Source organism: Prionailurus bengalensis, chromosome A2, assembly GCF_016509475.1.
Source record: "Prionailurus bengalensis isolate Pbe53 chromosome A2, Fcat_Pben_1.1_paternal_pri, whole genome shotgun sequence".
Lineage (NCBI taxonomy): Eukaryota > Metazoa > Chordata > Mammalia > Carnivora > Felidae > Prionailurus > Prionailurus bengalensis.
The window spans coordinates 145187734-145203142 of record NC_057348.1 but is presented as its reverse complement, the minus strand read 5'-3'; the positions used below and the strand labels follow the sequence as shown (position 1 = coordinate 145203142).

General features: G+C 44.9%; 1 protein-coding gene across 2 annotated transcripts in view; it reads right to left on the bottom strand.

Annotated features, from left to right (window-relative positions):
- Positions 1-15409, bottom strand: part of STRIP2 (striatin interacting protein 2) — a 48673-nt gene that overhangs the window by 17669 nt on the left and 15595 nt on the right. Inside the window, exons 9-18 of one of the 2 annotated variants that reach the window (XM_043589506.1) lie at positions 14370-14573; positions 12836-13071; positions 12510-12575; positions 11745-11808; positions 10728-10799; positions 7801-7875; positions 7010-7107; positions 6412-6538; positions 3732-3832; positions 694-760 (exon numbers count right to left, since the gene is read on the bottom strand). In XM_043589506.1, coding sequence (XP_043445441.1) covers positions 694-760; positions 3732-3832; positions 6412-6538; positions 7010-7107; positions 7801-7875; positions 10728-10799; positions 11745-11808; positions 12510-12575; positions 12836-13071; positions 14370-14573 — 1110 coding nt within the window. The remainder of the gene's footprint in view (positions 1-693; positions 761-3731; positions 3833-6411; positions 6539-7009; positions 7108-7800; positions 7876-10727; positions 10800-11744; positions 11809-12509; positions 12576-12835; positions 13072-14369; positions 14574-15409) is intronic. The other variant, XM_043589507.1, reaches the window with a different exon arrangement.

Sequence of the window (15409 nt, the reverse complement as noted above, 5' to 3'; positions counted from 1 at the left end):
TTGAAGGAAACTCTTCCTTCAAGGAGTTTTCAGTTAAACGGAGAAACAAATATAGATAACCAAGTAAATGCAACAGGGTGAGGGTGTGAACTCAGTATATCTTGGGGGGTATATCTACATGGCAGACAATTGATCTTCAATATGCTGTTGATTAGTCCATTTCATGAAATTCAAAATAATGCTGAAGAACTTTCTGATTTGCTTAAAGTTGTTTCCAGGATGAAGAAATTTCTGGGTCAATCTTCTGTGGCTATTACCAGCTTTTGGCTTAGAGGGACCTAAGCAAGGTACACTTCTACTTTTTACAATCTATATGAAAATGAAAAGTGAATAGCCTGTGACATAGCAGAAAGGAGACAGATCATTGTTTGGAATAGACCAGTAGAGATTGTCCTGTCATTTAGCACAGATGTTCACATTCAATTTCAGTCCCATTATCTTTCTAAATTCCCTCTCCTCCTTAGTGTTTGTCACTGACCCTTTTCTCTTCTCTGCAAATTATGATGCGCAGCTTTTCCCAATTTTGCTCAACTGGGTCAGCAGCTCTAAGCCCCCACTGCCTCTGTGCTCTTGCCAATATGCCTTTATTGATCTGAGACTCTCAAACCAGGGGCATGAGGAGGCTGGAGAAGAAATGGAAGAGTAAATCCCAGCCTGGCAATTTCAAAAGCTACCAAATTCCCCTCTGCTTACCAGACTCTCTGTAGTAAGCTCCGGCAAATCCTGGATGGTACAGCAAGGGTAATCCAGGACTGAGATGCTGCAGGACACAGAGAAAGGGACAGGCTTTAGGGAAATAGCGATGGCAAAACATGGCAGTATCTGAAATGGCAGGAGTTATTTCTCTCCAGCAGGCCCCATCTATTTCCCAAAGCGCTAGTGACCTCAGCTGAAACTGAGGGTTGTGGTGCCAGGAAACTCCAGCTCCAGTCTCCTCTCCTCAGTCATGAGAGGAACAAACAGAGTTCCTTCAGGCTGGCCCCCCATCTGGCAGATGCAAAAGAGACCAGCAAGAGAGCCTGTAGGATAGCCACCTTTCTCCTCCCTTCTTTAAAATGCATGGACAATTGTGTGCATTTGTGTTTTTGCATTTAAGTGTATGCTTGTGTGTATGTGTGAACTGCGTTCCCAGAGATGCTGCCCAACCTTCAAACTTGCTGCCCAATTACTAACAATCTGTGGATGTGAGGATGAAATGAAGCTCTCTCCTGTGTCCTTTACCAAATGTTTCTGGAAGCCAGAGGCTCTGGGAAATGATCACAGAAGCCACTCCTGAAGGAAGCTTGAGACAGAGGCAGCTTCCTACAGCAGGGCCGATCTAGTAGTTCAAGAATGGTAATGGCATCTGTCCCCAAAACCCACAGTGGGGGACTGCAAGGGAGCTGGAGGCTCTGCAGTGAGCCCAGAGAAGCAGGCATGAGTAGGCAGGGGAAATGAGGCACTGCGTGACGACAGAGACAGAATTACTCAAAATTACAGTTCTTGCTTTCCTTTTCTCCTTTCTTTGTTGGTACAATGCAGAATTTAGCTCATCTCTAATGCTTCCTCTGGTTCTGACATTCCATAAGGTTTATAACCAATCCATCTGAACTAGTGCAGTTGGAAATGGATAAAGGATGTTGTCAAAGCAGGGGCTATAAAGAGGAGTATGGGGTTTCTTGGACCTGACCCTACATTTCAAAAGTCAAAACTCTATCCAAGCAGGGGTGCCTGGGTGGCTCAGTGGGTTAAGTGTCCGACTTCGGCTCAGGTCATGATCTCACGGCTCGTGAGTTCGAGCCCCACATTGGGCTCTGTGCTGACAGCTCAGAGCCTGGAGCCTCCTTAGGATTCTGTGTCTCCCTCTCTCTCTGCCCCTTTCCTGCTGTGTCTCTTTCTCTCAAAATAAATAGATGTTGAAAAAACAAACAAACAAACAAAACAAAACAAAACAAAACTCTATCCAAACAAAAAGCAACAATTTGTTTACCTAGAAATATTTACCTTTGTCCAAGAAACTCAACGATAACCTAGGGGAACCAAGATAGAAGAAGAGAGGGCAGTGGAACAACCTATAACGTTGCTCATCATCTTAATTCACTCTACTGGATTCTCCCAGGGTTGCCAGGTCTGTACTGCTCCATTAGGATAAACTTTCTTGGCTGGCGTATCCACTTATCTACCCACCTCCCACAGACAAAGCCCCATGGCTATGTAGGTGCTGGCAACCAGGAAATGGGGGTGGGAAATCGAAGATGGATGTGTTGCAGTCTCAGTGAACGGAATTCTAGCCTAAGGGGGCCAAAAATAAAGTTACAGGTTTCTGGAATATCTATCTGGATTGTAAAAGCCATGATAAAACTATGCAATAAGGATGTAGGAGTGCTCCAAGTTTTCAGGGATCATGCAACAGTAAAGCTTACAGGTGATGCAAAAGAGGACCATCTTATCCAAGCCAATCTTAGTAAATGATGTAGGCTGGCACTACCACTCTTCCAATTCCAAATGGAACCCAATAGACATCTATCAGATTGTCTGCCTCTCCCGTCTACGCCCATGGTGCAGGGTAGGTATTTAGTTCCTGAACCCCAGCCATACTTGATTGATCCAAGCAAGGATGGATCTCCAACCCCGGAAATGTGGAACAGGACTCTTGTATGTTTCTCTTAATTAATGCTTATATAAAATCTCTATGATATAGTGAGAGGATGTATTATTTTCATCATAAGATGAAAATACTGTGGCTCCAAAAAAAAAAAAATGTCCTTACTTAGATTACATAGCTAGCAAATGGCAGGTCTCATGACTCTGGGTTCCATGTGTATGTTTTATTTTAAACTACGTATAAGTAGGCTGCCTCTCTATGGTGGATTTTCAGGCAGTACTGACAAGACTGGTGAGGCACCATCTCCTGGTGCTCTCCAGTCAACCCAAGTAATCACATCAGCCTTCTTACTTCTACTTTAGGAGCTCTGCCTCTGGTAAAAGCATTTCTGGTAAACTTTAATTAGCATGCTTCCAGTTCTTGGGGAAGTAGCAAACTAAAGAACAAGGATTTACTCTGTAACCCCCAAGTCCCCATTTGGCTGGAGGAGTGGAAAGCAATTTGTATTCATAGCGATTGTGACCAGAAAACAATTTTGTGTTTTGATCCTGCTTCTACTGCTTACTTAAGTGGTCTCACTAGCATGTTAATCTTGAGCAAGTCAATGAAGCTCTCTGAATTTGTTTCCTACTTGGTGAAATGGGAATAAAATGTGTAATACCTCTTAGCGCCGAGGAGATTAAATAAAATACCCTATATTTGTCTTATTACAAACTGATCTAAGTAAGGATCTATTATTTACCTTCAGTTACAAATTCGGTATAAGACTACAATTTACAAAGAAGCATAATTGATCCAACTTATGATTTATACTAAAATCAGGGCTGGCCAAATAAGAAGTCTGTTTCACAAAAAAATATCTTCTGGATCCTTCTGCCATAGGGCTAAAATTTCAGTGTTACAGTTTTATTTATTTGAATCATGACATTTTTCAGTTTTCAAAACTGTTAAAATACAAATACCTCTGTGAAGAGGCCAAACCACACACCCCATCATCAACTTACACTTTAAGGAAATTAAATTTAAGAGTGACAGCTCTAACATTGAAGGGACTAGGGACACAAGGAGAACTGAAAGGCTCAGAGATGTATATTTCTCAATCCATTCCAAAAAAGACCTTTGAAATAAATCTGTCCAGAGTCCATACCTGTTTTTGGCAGTGATGTAGGACAAGATATTTTGATTGAAGAACTTCAGGATCAAAGGAATGCAGTTGGCAAATACCAAATGTTGTGATACATATTCAAACTGAATTAAAAGATCCAAACAGAAAGGTTGCTTATTTGGGGGAGAACAGAAAGTGTGTATGAAAAAGATAGGCAAGTACAACTCTAATATCCATTCCTAAGAATATCCAGTGTCCACTTATGTTATCAGCCATCCTGAGAAATGGGAGAAGCATCATCAGCCAGCTCATCCTACATGGAGGACAATCTTCAGTGTGTGTATGTTGTTGCAAGAAGCTGACCAAATGCAAAAAACACAACCAAGCCAGAAAGAAAATCCCACTCCAGGTAAATAGAAGGAATCGCTGTGAAATTTGTTCCTAAGGTCAACAAGAAAGGAAGGCTCCCTGAGGGAGTTGTCTTCCATACCAAACCTCTGGCTCATAGTGTTTCCACAGTGATTGATATAGCAGAAACAGGTGTAGCTGACTCCCAGCAACTGCTGGCATCACTCAGTCAGGATGGATATGGCACACAGTAAGTAACCAAGTGAACCACTGGAATGTGGGCTCCAGCACGAGTCTATGTGGTTCACTGTATTATCCCTGTACTTACAATATCAGTATATTAACGAATGGATCAATAAAAGCCCTGCACTGAGAATAAGTCCAAGATCTCTTTGATGGCTAAACACCCGAACATAGGGGTTCCATTTTGTTCGCTTGAATTTGGATGGGGTTTGTGTCTGGGAAAACCTAGTGGGCCGTGTCATGGAGTTGCATCACCTAGGTTTTGCCTGTGATACACTGAGGAGCATCAGATACAGTGTGCTCCAGATCCAGAACCCAGACTACTGGGACAGTACAGAAACTGTGTTGAAAAAGCAGAAAATTGTGGTGTTTTAAATCCCTTAGCTTTTCCTGGTCACCAAGACGTAGCCATGGAAACAAACCAAGCTGCCCTCTGCCCCTGGGCGTGTGGTTAGAGGTGGGGAGTCAGCTTGGGCTGCCCATTTCTTTCTTCTGCTCAAATATTTTCTCCCTGGCAGCTGACCCAGGGTATTTTCCAAAGCTCCAGATGGAGCAGCCAATACATACCCACTATGAAGTTATGGAAAATGTTTTTCAGTTAGAGATGTATCTGTAGACTTGTTGGGATTCACTGACACTGACACACACTGGCAAGGCCCATCAAGCCACCCACCTGTCTGGCTGTTGATCCACATACTGCCCACCAAGAGAAGCAGACAGAAAAACATATCCACGGTTCTCTGTTCTTTCTACTAGGAACACCATCTCCCACCCACCCCTTCTCCTCCCAGCCCTGCTGTTGCTCAGCAAACATTGGCAGAAGAAGTGTGAGCACCCAGGACACCCGTAACACACCCAAAGATGTCTCTGGATGTACTAATGTGGAGAAATACCCTGATTATATAGTCAAACCTCAAGGACACAGAGCCTGCAGGAGCCTCTGTGTACTCCGAGAACCTGGTGTTCTAGCAACAAGCTTGGTTCTGACTTCTTAGGAGGACAATGGAGCAGAGACACTGAGCAGTCATGAGAAGTCTCCCTCTCTTCCCCATGTTCTCATCACAGAGACCATCCATTCTCTGCTCCCAGGTTCCCCCATATCTTGGCAAAGCCCACAGAATCAAGTCCAAACTCCTTAGCATGGCAAACAATGCCTTCATGGGGAAAAGGCTTCTTAACCTTTCTTAGGAAAGGTTTCTTAGGAAATCTCGGTTTCTTTATCTATAAAACAGTGATAAAATAAGACCTACCTCATAGGGTTAAGAGAATTAAATGAGAACCCATAGGAACTTAATAGAGTGCCGGGCACATTAGAAGTACTCAATAACCGTGTGCTGTCAACTGTGTGATTTGCTCCCTGCCATCGTCTCTAGCTTCATGTATCACCAGCCCTCCCCATCTCCCCCCACCCCAGGCAGAACTCCAGCAACATTTAATCAGTTTCCAAAGGTACTTTGCTCTCGCTCTCTCTCCTCTGGACTTTCACAAATTAACATTTCTGCTTGAAAGGCTTCCCATCTTCCTTCCCTGACAACTCCCATATCTTGGCTAACATCTGTTTCTTTAGGACTCAGGTTAGAAGTCACCTCTTCCCCATCTCAGGTTGGATTACCAGCTAATACTTACCTGTATCCTGCACTTACCATTCCATAATTAGCTATTTATATATCCATACCTTGTACAAGACTTCAAAGCCCTTAGGAGCCAAAACTGTGCATTATTCAGAATTCTATCTCAAACATTAGAAAAGTGCTTCACATATAGAAAGGTATGCTCAACATACTTTTTCCTTTTCTTTTTTTTTTTTTAATGGAATGCTTGAATCCTGTCTTCTACTGTTTCAAAGCTGGCTGGGCACATTCCCAAGAAGCGAAGAATTCTTACCTACAACCCTTGGATAATATTCAAAGGACACAGATGTCTGCACCTCACATCCCACTTCAACCCCCCCCCCCCCCCACCGCCCCAGCCCCATGCAAGCCTATGCAACAGGTATAGAGATTCCCTGAGGAAGATATAGAAAAGGCTGAAAGATGTTCAACTGGACTACAAAGGCCCCTGCATCCTCTCTTTGGGAAGCAGGGCCTGGGGGACACCTGAGACCTGTGGAGGAGCACTGCTAGCTGCTCACCTGGTAGATATGGTTCAGTTTGAAGTGCTTGAGGAGTAGCAGGAGCAGAGCAGAGATACTCTTTACGATGATCTCCTTGTGCCTGTTCACATCGATTCCCAACTTCATGCTCTGAAGAACAGTGATGCTATAATGAGGAGAGGAGGAGTCAGTGCAGAGAGTAGCCGTAGAGAGAGGCCTATAAGGACCCAGGTATTTGGGTCAGAGACAACATATACAAGAGAACCAGAACTTGGCAGATCTGAACTTCTATGCTAGGAAACCTCCAGAGCTACCCCTTACCAGCCTGTCTGGAGAAAAGCTCCTCTGCTCTCTTTGTTTTTCTCTTTCCTTTGGCAAGTTCAGCCCTTGGCAAAGTTCAGCCCTTGTCTACCCGTATACCTGCGCAGTGTCTGGCACTGATGTTGCCCTGCAGACCCTCAATTCTGAGCTAAAAAGAACCTAGCAGAGAGCACCAGTGGAAAGTGGTTACTGGTAAGGGAGGGGAGACATCTTTGGAGACAATCCCTATAAGGGTTATCAAGGTGGGGTGGGGACTAGAGAGACACTGTAGACGAAACAGCTAGCATTCAGCAGCCAACCCAGTTGAAGCACTCACGGCATCTCCTCAGGCAGGACATCAGCCAGGATATTGATAGAGTCTGTCTTAGCCTTGGAGGTGGGGGCTGCAGCCAGTAGAATCTTAAGCAGAGCAATCTAGGAAGTAGAAAATGAGGAGATCCATCTCTGTCCATTCCATTCAACAGACTATTTTTCCATACCTCAACAGCCCTGTGAGAAGTAAGGCTTCCTCTATGTCCATTCCTCAATAACCAAATCTTTTCAGCCTCCAGAAGGGCAAACAGGTGCCTAATCCTGAGAGGCCTGCCTATGAGGCTATGGACCCAGAAGGGAGCTTATAGGCTATTCTGCTTCAAGATTGTTCTTTCTAAAGAAGAGGATGGAAGGAAGAGAGTGAGGGGGCAATGTCTAGAAATAAGGTGAGAGGTATAAGCATGATCTCACCTCCTCTATCCCTTTCCTCCCTCTAACCCTGACCATCAACATCCTCACCACTCAGCCTGAGGCTATCCAGGACATGACAGACCATGGCAGACTTCAAAGGGTCGAGGATATTTACTTAGAAGGAGGGCCCCCAATGCATCCTGCATGGATCCCACCTTATTCTCCACTCCTCCCAAAGAAGAACTTGGGAGTAAAGCCAAGTCCTCCTTCCTCTTGGAGAAGCCCTGAGGAAAGCTCAGAATTCTCATGTGTTAGACAATGCCTTGCCTCAGGGTTGAATGCTCAGGAAATAAGCTCAAATGATGGATGGCTCAGCTTGAAATGGCTCTCAACTGTCTGTTCCTTGCAGCAGAGAAGGGCAGCTCAGCCCAGCAATCTCCTTACCATGTACTGGGGGAGGCTGTAGAGCATGCCTTGGTAGAGGATTTCACATGGTGTCTCTGGTACCACCTCTTCCCCCTATGGCAGGAAAACACACAGTTTGCCCAGGCCGTTTTCCAGTTGACCAAAGGCTATGTTTTCTTGGTTGTGAAGGGTGGCATGAAAAGAGCACTGAGCTGGGAGTCAGATCTAGGTTCTTATTCCAGCTGTGTTAATGACTCATTGTATCACTTTGGGTAAGCTAGTTTTCCTTTTTGGGTCTTAGTTTCCTCTTCTTTAGGATCACTGGGCTGGTCTGATGTCCTCTGAGGGCTCTTCCAGCCCTGATAATCTGATTCTGGTTTTCCCATTATCTGGAATCAATCCAGAATTCTTCTTTCCACCTCACATGTTAGATCAGGAATCAGACCACCTACCTAGGAATTGGCTCAGACCACTGCTTTGCTGGCCACACAGGAACTTAAGTCAGGGTGCATGTATGCCTGGGACACTAGAACAGATACTCCACACAGAAGCACTTCCTATGGTGTCAGTCTGAGGCCATCCAAGAGCTCTCGAATGCTCTTAAGTGAGAGGTAGGTAACTCAGTAGAGAAAGTTGATAAGGGAGTTGGGTAACCCATGGCCCAGAGAGGCAGGAAGGAGTATTAGCAGGGAAGCTTTTGGGTAGAAGCGATTTTCTTTCCTTCTCCAACAGCCCCTACTACATCCCTTCCTCCTTAATGACAAGGCCCCTTATGCACAACTCTCTTTGTCCTTTGATGACCCTATCTAAGCCTTTTATAAGAGTGGGAGGACAGGGGCCTCCAGTGCTCAAGGGGTTACTCAGGCCATTGTCCTCTTTGGCCAATGCAGTCCTTCCCCTCACAAGGTATCTCTATTCCAGGGCAAGGTTCACTGCCTTGAGGCACCTGAGGCACTGCCTGAGGTCTACCCTGAGGCAGGGAGGGATAACCTGGCCCTTGCCATCCCAAATAACTCAGCTGCTGCTTAAATGGGCATTCAATAAACTCAGGCAATCCTCTAAGGTTGCCTTCCTGCTCTCCAAAAGATCTATGTCATACCTTCCCTTTTCCCTTGTCCTCAAACCAATCCCCTCACCCCACAACCCCTCAATAGTTGCTAACCTGGCCTCATACTTCATGGAGAAAACAGAAGCAATCAGGCAGGCACACCCTCGTCTTCTCAACACCAAATCTACCAGGTTCTCTACCTTCCTTCTTGACATGAAGGATGAACCGCCTCTGCTCTATTAAAGGCCAACCCTCCACTTGTGCTGGGGATCTCTCCCCCTTTTGCTCTGTCAAATACATCAGTTCTGCAATCGTCTCCTTTCTGCAAGATCATCTCTTTTAGGACATAGACATACTCTAGAATCTCCTAGCTATAAAACACCTTCCCTTGACCCCACATCCTCCTTCAGCTACCATCCCATTTCTATCCTCTTTATAATAAAACTATGTTGTCTGTGTTGACTGTCTACCTCCTTTCTTTACATTCCTTTTTTAACATACTCCAACCAGGCTACTAGCCCCACCTTTTCACTTGAGGTTGCTCTTAACAAGGTCACCAGTTATCTTCATGGTGTCCTATCCAATGGGCACCTATAGTCTTATCCATTTATCGGCAGCATTTGACACAGCTGATCACTCCCTTCTAGAAAAAAATTTTCTTAGTTTTTATAGTATCACAATCTCCTACATTCTCTCCCACCTCACTGAGTGTTTCTCTTACTGTTCTTTTCTGGCTCCTTTCCTGACTCATCCTACCCTCAACATACTGGTGTGCCCAGGGCTTTGTCCTGGGTTCCTTCCTCTATTTCCATTCCCTCCTTGGGTTATCTCAGCCAATTCTATGGTTTTAACACTGTCCAGTAAGTCAACAGCTCCCAAATTTATCTCTCTAAGCCAGTCCTCTCTCTTAGAACTCTAGATTTATACATTCAATTTGCATGACTGCTCACGTGCATGGCTGCCTAATGGATATCTAAAACTGAGTATGACCAAAATAGAACTCTTGATGAAACAGAACTCCCCATGTTGGCAAATGATTCTTATTCTTGATTCCTCCGTGCCTTTCTAATCACATCCAACTGACCAGCAAGTCTTGTCGCTACACCTCCAAAATAAAACCCAAATTTGTTCCACTTTTCCCTATTTCTGTAATTGCTACCCCACTCCATATCACCATCATTTCTCACCGTGACTATTTTAAGAGCTCTCTAACTGATCACCCTGCTTCCACTCTTTTCTGGTAAAGTCTATACGCAGGAGCCAATTGTTTTGAAAAGATAAATTAGATCATGCCACTCCCCTGCTTAAAATCTCCAAGGACTTACTTTTGTACCGTGAAACAACTTCACACTCCCTATCTTTGCTTAGGAGTCCCGTGTAAAGTAGCCCCAGGCCACTCCCTGACTTTGTCACACACAACCTCACCCCTCACCCCTGTGCTCTTGCCACAGGCCTTCGTTCGCTACCCCTAATACTCCGAGCTTGCTCTCACTTTGTTAAGCCTGTATCCTCTGCTTAGAATTCTCTTTCCCCTGATGTTCCTACGGCCAACTCCTTCTTGTACCTCACATTTTAGCTTAGCTGTCGCCTTCTCAGAGGTCCACCTATCCTGACTGCCTAATTGAAAGTAGTCTACTGCATGATAGATGCCTCTACCATGTCATCCTATTTAAATTTTCGTCATTATCTTCCATTCTCTGATAGTCTTCTTGTTTCCTTAATTACTTATTTTCTTTTTTCTCTAACTTGAACGTATCATGAAAGTAGGGACCTAAAACACAAAAAATAAAAAGTAGGGACCTTGCCTTGCATGGTACACACAGTAAGAGGCCAACAGCATGCACACATGTTCTGTGACAGCACTGCAGACAGATTTCCTCTTGCCCTCCTCCTCCTGTGTAGGACCCCCTTGACTCACCAAAGACATGGGGCACTTCTCCAGGTCCTCCTCATTCTTGATCTGAACATCTGCAATGGAGATGTACTTGTGCTGGGGAAGAAAAGACATCAATTAAGAGGCTGAGGCCACTAAAAAAATAAGATAGATAGATAGATAGATAAATAAATAAATAAATAAACAAACAAACAAAGGGTGGGGGACACCTGGCTGGCTCAGTCTGAACAGTGTGCAACTCTAGATCTTGGGGTTGTCGAGATGCTGGGTGTAGAGATTACTTAAAAAAAAAGAAGAAAGATACTGAGGGCCTTGATCACATATGTACCAGCCTCTTGCTTAACTTCCTCAATGATAAGGAAATGTCCTGTATATGGGTTGTTACCCCAAATAGGACACGAACTCTTTGAAGGCAGGAGTCTTATTCACCTTTGTACCCTTAATAATTGAGCCAAGTGCTTCATATACAGTGTTTCTGTTTATTCTGTTTCCGTATTTGTTGAAGAGCAGCAAATCCCTAGGTATTTACCTTCAACCAAGGGCAAGGGGAAGTAAAGAATAGGCCCATGCCCCTGGACCACAGCCTGGTGAGTTTTGCTGCATGTGAGTATATGCGTGTGCATGTGTATGGAGTGATGATGATGGGGTAAGGGAGAATTTAAGGTCTGGGCAAGAGATGACTATTCTTACTCTTTGTGCTCGCATACACTTTGGATGCAGAGCAGACCGCTACTAATCCTGGGCCTTTGGAAGTTAGTGGCCCTATAGGGACAAAGAAGTGAGAGGAAAGGAAGCAAGGGGCGGGAGGAGGAAAAAGCCATGAGAGGAAGGAAGGATAACTTTCCCCCTATCTGAATGTAGGAAAATGCTTAAGTAGGGAGAGGCCTAATTTTTTCCTCTTTGGCCAAAATGCCTGCAGGGGAAATATAGAATAATTGGTTCAGAATGTGTCTGGAAGAAGAGGCAATACTCAGGACTCGGGTAATCCAACTTGTTTTGATGGCTCCCTATCCCTGGAGAGTGAGAGCCCACTCTGGTCACCTGCTTTAAAGTCTTCACACTCTCATGGATGGGCCTGGGTAATCCAACCAAGGTGTCTGTGTCCCTGTGAAATGAGAGATATACCAGATGATAAGCATCAAAAGTATACAGAACTACTGATATTCCCTAGAGTTACATGGACCATGCCACTTTCAACATGCTGTATCCTGGATCTTTCTCTATAAGCTTCCAGTACCCCCATTATTGCTATAAGACACAAAAAGAACAATGCCACACAGAAGTGCTTGTGAAAATTTGGATTTTTATATAGTTTTTTGGGGATTTACTTTGTCAGGGAGCAGTAGGTTCCCTAAAAGGGAATGTAGCCCAACTACAGTGAAACACTAGTAATAATACTTTCTCAGTTTTATAGGGGCCAGCCAGTGTGAGGAATTCATGAGGGAGGAGAAATGGGGAAAGACTGGGTCTGTTCTGACCATGTTGCTTGTTCAGAGAATTCTGGCCCATTAAAAGAGGAAGGTTTCCTAGGGATCATCTAATCCAACACTCTCATGAGGATATTGAAGCCCAAGAAGCAATGACTTGTTAAGTCCTACACCTGGCTAAGAACATAAGAGTTCTTCTAAAAAACTAGAAGGAAAAAAATTCCATGGCACAAGCCCAAAGTAGTCACTAGGAGATGCCCATGACCCAGTAGCTCTAGGTTACACTATGACTACAGGGCAACATCTCTCATTCCAGCCACCCATTCCTCTGGCCCCCAAAAACCACTCTATAGCCAGTTCTGACCATCTAGTCACTTACTGCCCCAGAGTGAATCCGATGAATTTGTTCCTGCTCATCTCCAAGAAGTGCTCAATGTCCTTCTGTCTGAGAGGACAGTGGAGAGGCAAACCCCAGAAAAGGAAAAAAAAACACAACAAACCTTGAGAGACAGACCCTTTCTGGGTTACTAACCCGTCAATAGGATGACTAGAGCAGTGGGGGAAGTTCACCGCTAACAGAGAAAACTTCAAACCTGGGAGTTCTGACTTCTAGCCAGGCTTGAGACTTGAATGCTAGACTACTGCACTCTGGGCCTTCAGTGATTCTAATCCCCAAACCTAGGGTCCTGGAGGTATCAAACCTACCTGACCTTTGGGGCCCAAGGTAGGCCCTTGGGAAAGGCCACCCGCTCAGCAGAAAGGGGTGCCTGTGAAGGTGGAGGTGGCACCAGGGGGTCTTGCTCTAGCAGGTCTAACTCTCCATCTAAGGTTCGTTCTCCATCACCAGCAGACTCCTCTTCCTCCTCTGTGGCTGGTTCCTCAGTCTTAAAGAGATCTCTTTCATTGTAGATGTCCAGGCTATCTTGCTTAGTGAGGAGTTGCTGGGCGGGGGTTGGGAGGATAGAGAGAAGGTATACAGAGACCTCACTCTGAGCATCCTTGTCTGAAGTCACCCTCTACCCACAGGCTGCTAGACTTCAGGATATGTGGAGTAACAACCCAGCTCTTCTGAGAATATCCCCTTCCCTACCTCAACCCTAGTATCCCCACCAGGCCCTATTCCAGGATAAGTACCTCTCAGGCAACCAAGCTGGGGAACAAAGCATAGATAATCCCAAAGTCAGTTACTTAGCTTTCAGAAAGCATGGATGCTTTTTTTCTCCACCCCCCAGCACTTTCCTTCCTAATTATGCTCTGCTTAGGTGAACATTCAATTAGTTTGCCTTCTGTGAGTATACACCAGCTGGCTGACTGAGGAAGAGGAGGACAGAGGCTTGCTGCTAGGCAGAGGGAAGCAAGTTTGGAATTTTAAATCTTGTTGCAGAAAGAAACAAAGGTTGGACAGAAATAGGCCAAAAAGTTAACAGTGACTGCCTTTGGTTTGTTAAGCTTGTGGGTGATTTTCTTTCTTCCTCCCTTCTTCACATTTTTATATTTGTTCCAAATTTTGTACAATGAGTAAGCATTACTTTATAAAACAAAAAAAAATAAAGCCTAAAAAAAATCACATTATAGATTATGTAGACTAGACTACTGAACATGATTGTCTGGTCCTGTCACCTATTATTGGTGAGCTCAGGTATTTCAGGGAGGTGAGTTCATGGGTACATGGTCAAGTGTCAGTGCAACTTGTCATTCTGACCTTTCCAGGGATGCAGATTATAGCTAGAACACTAATCAATCACCTCCTAAATATAAGCGTCTAGTTCCAGGGCCAGACAAGAGCATGGCTGGCTCAGAGTAAACCTTCTTGCTGCCAAGAAAATGATAAAGTGCCTCACCCCGGGCACATGGGTTTGCTGGGAGCTCTGTTCAGGTGATCTGGGTCCCTACTCCAGGATTATACCCTAATTGTTGTCCAGGATGCTAGGGAACTCCAGGCACACTAGGTCTAGGCCAATGACTCTATACCAAGACATGGATCTATGATGCGATACCATAATGTCACATCATGATAGCCCAGGAACCTGCTGCAGCTGGGAGACAGAGGCTAAAGTACAGACTCCAAGGTTAGTCTCCAAGGTTAGACTCAACGTTAGTTTCAGGTTAGTCACAGGGCCAACCAGAGGCAGGATAAGCTGGGTCATTTACTGCCCTTTCCTTCCACATCCAGAGTAGCTCAAAATCTTACTTTCTAGACAACTAGTATCACAGCACCACTGTCTGCTTTAGTTCATACCCTTCGAGAACCACGACGGCCTCGTAGCTTAGAGGGTGGTGGTGCCAGTTGAGACTCCCCCAGGTCGAGGGTATAAGAGGGCGGGGAGGCGGCACGCATGCTCTTCACCACCTGGATGCTATCTTCAGCCAGTGGAGGCAGCCCCAGTTCTGCCCGCTTCTGTACTTTGAGAACCTGTAGATGCTCAAATCCACCGAGGGTAAACTAAGGTATAAACAGGAAAGGGCCAGAGGAAAGGAACAGAGGGAAGTCAGCAGGAGAAAAGTCAGGGAAGAACCACAATCTCCAGTCCCCTTAGACTCCCTTCTGAATTAGGAAGTAATAAAACAGTAAGGGGCAAATGGAGTTACCATCCCCAGTCTTAGGAGCTCAGGGGTCAGGATGAAGCATTATTTCTTTACTGACACTGACTCAGGGCTGGAAACATCACCAGAAATTAGGAAAAGGACTCCTAGGGCCTTCCACTGAAAAAAAAGGGGGGGGGGGGAGCAGGGAACTATGTTCCCTTTTTTAAAGGAGCACATCCAGATGCTATAAAGCCCCAGAGTCACTCAATTTTTTCTGTAGTCAAAAGGTAGTTCCCCCCTATGGAGCTTGCCCTGGAGGGTATGTTGTTCAACCAGTCCTGTGGAGTGGGTGCCAGAGATGAAGGATCAGATTTAATAATTAGCAACAAAGCTGTACCATACATTTATAAGGACTTCATTTTTTAAAAAACAAATCCTGTTTATCTGGATGGAGGGCAGGCACTAAGTCCCACATTTTATAGCTAGAAAAATAGAGGCACAGACAGTTGCCCGAGGTTCCTCAGTATCAGCAGAGGCTAGATCTCCCAACTCTCAACCAGTGTTCTTTGCATGAAATGTCAGCTCTATCATGGGAAGGTACAATGACACCCCAATTCATAGAGTGACATCTCCTGTCAGTCCAACAGAAATAGGTAACCTGCTCTGACACAGAGCATCTGATTCCCCTCCATTGGCTAATAGCTGCCTTATTCTGCCTAGCTCCAGTCTCCTGGGATCGGACTAGAAGAAACT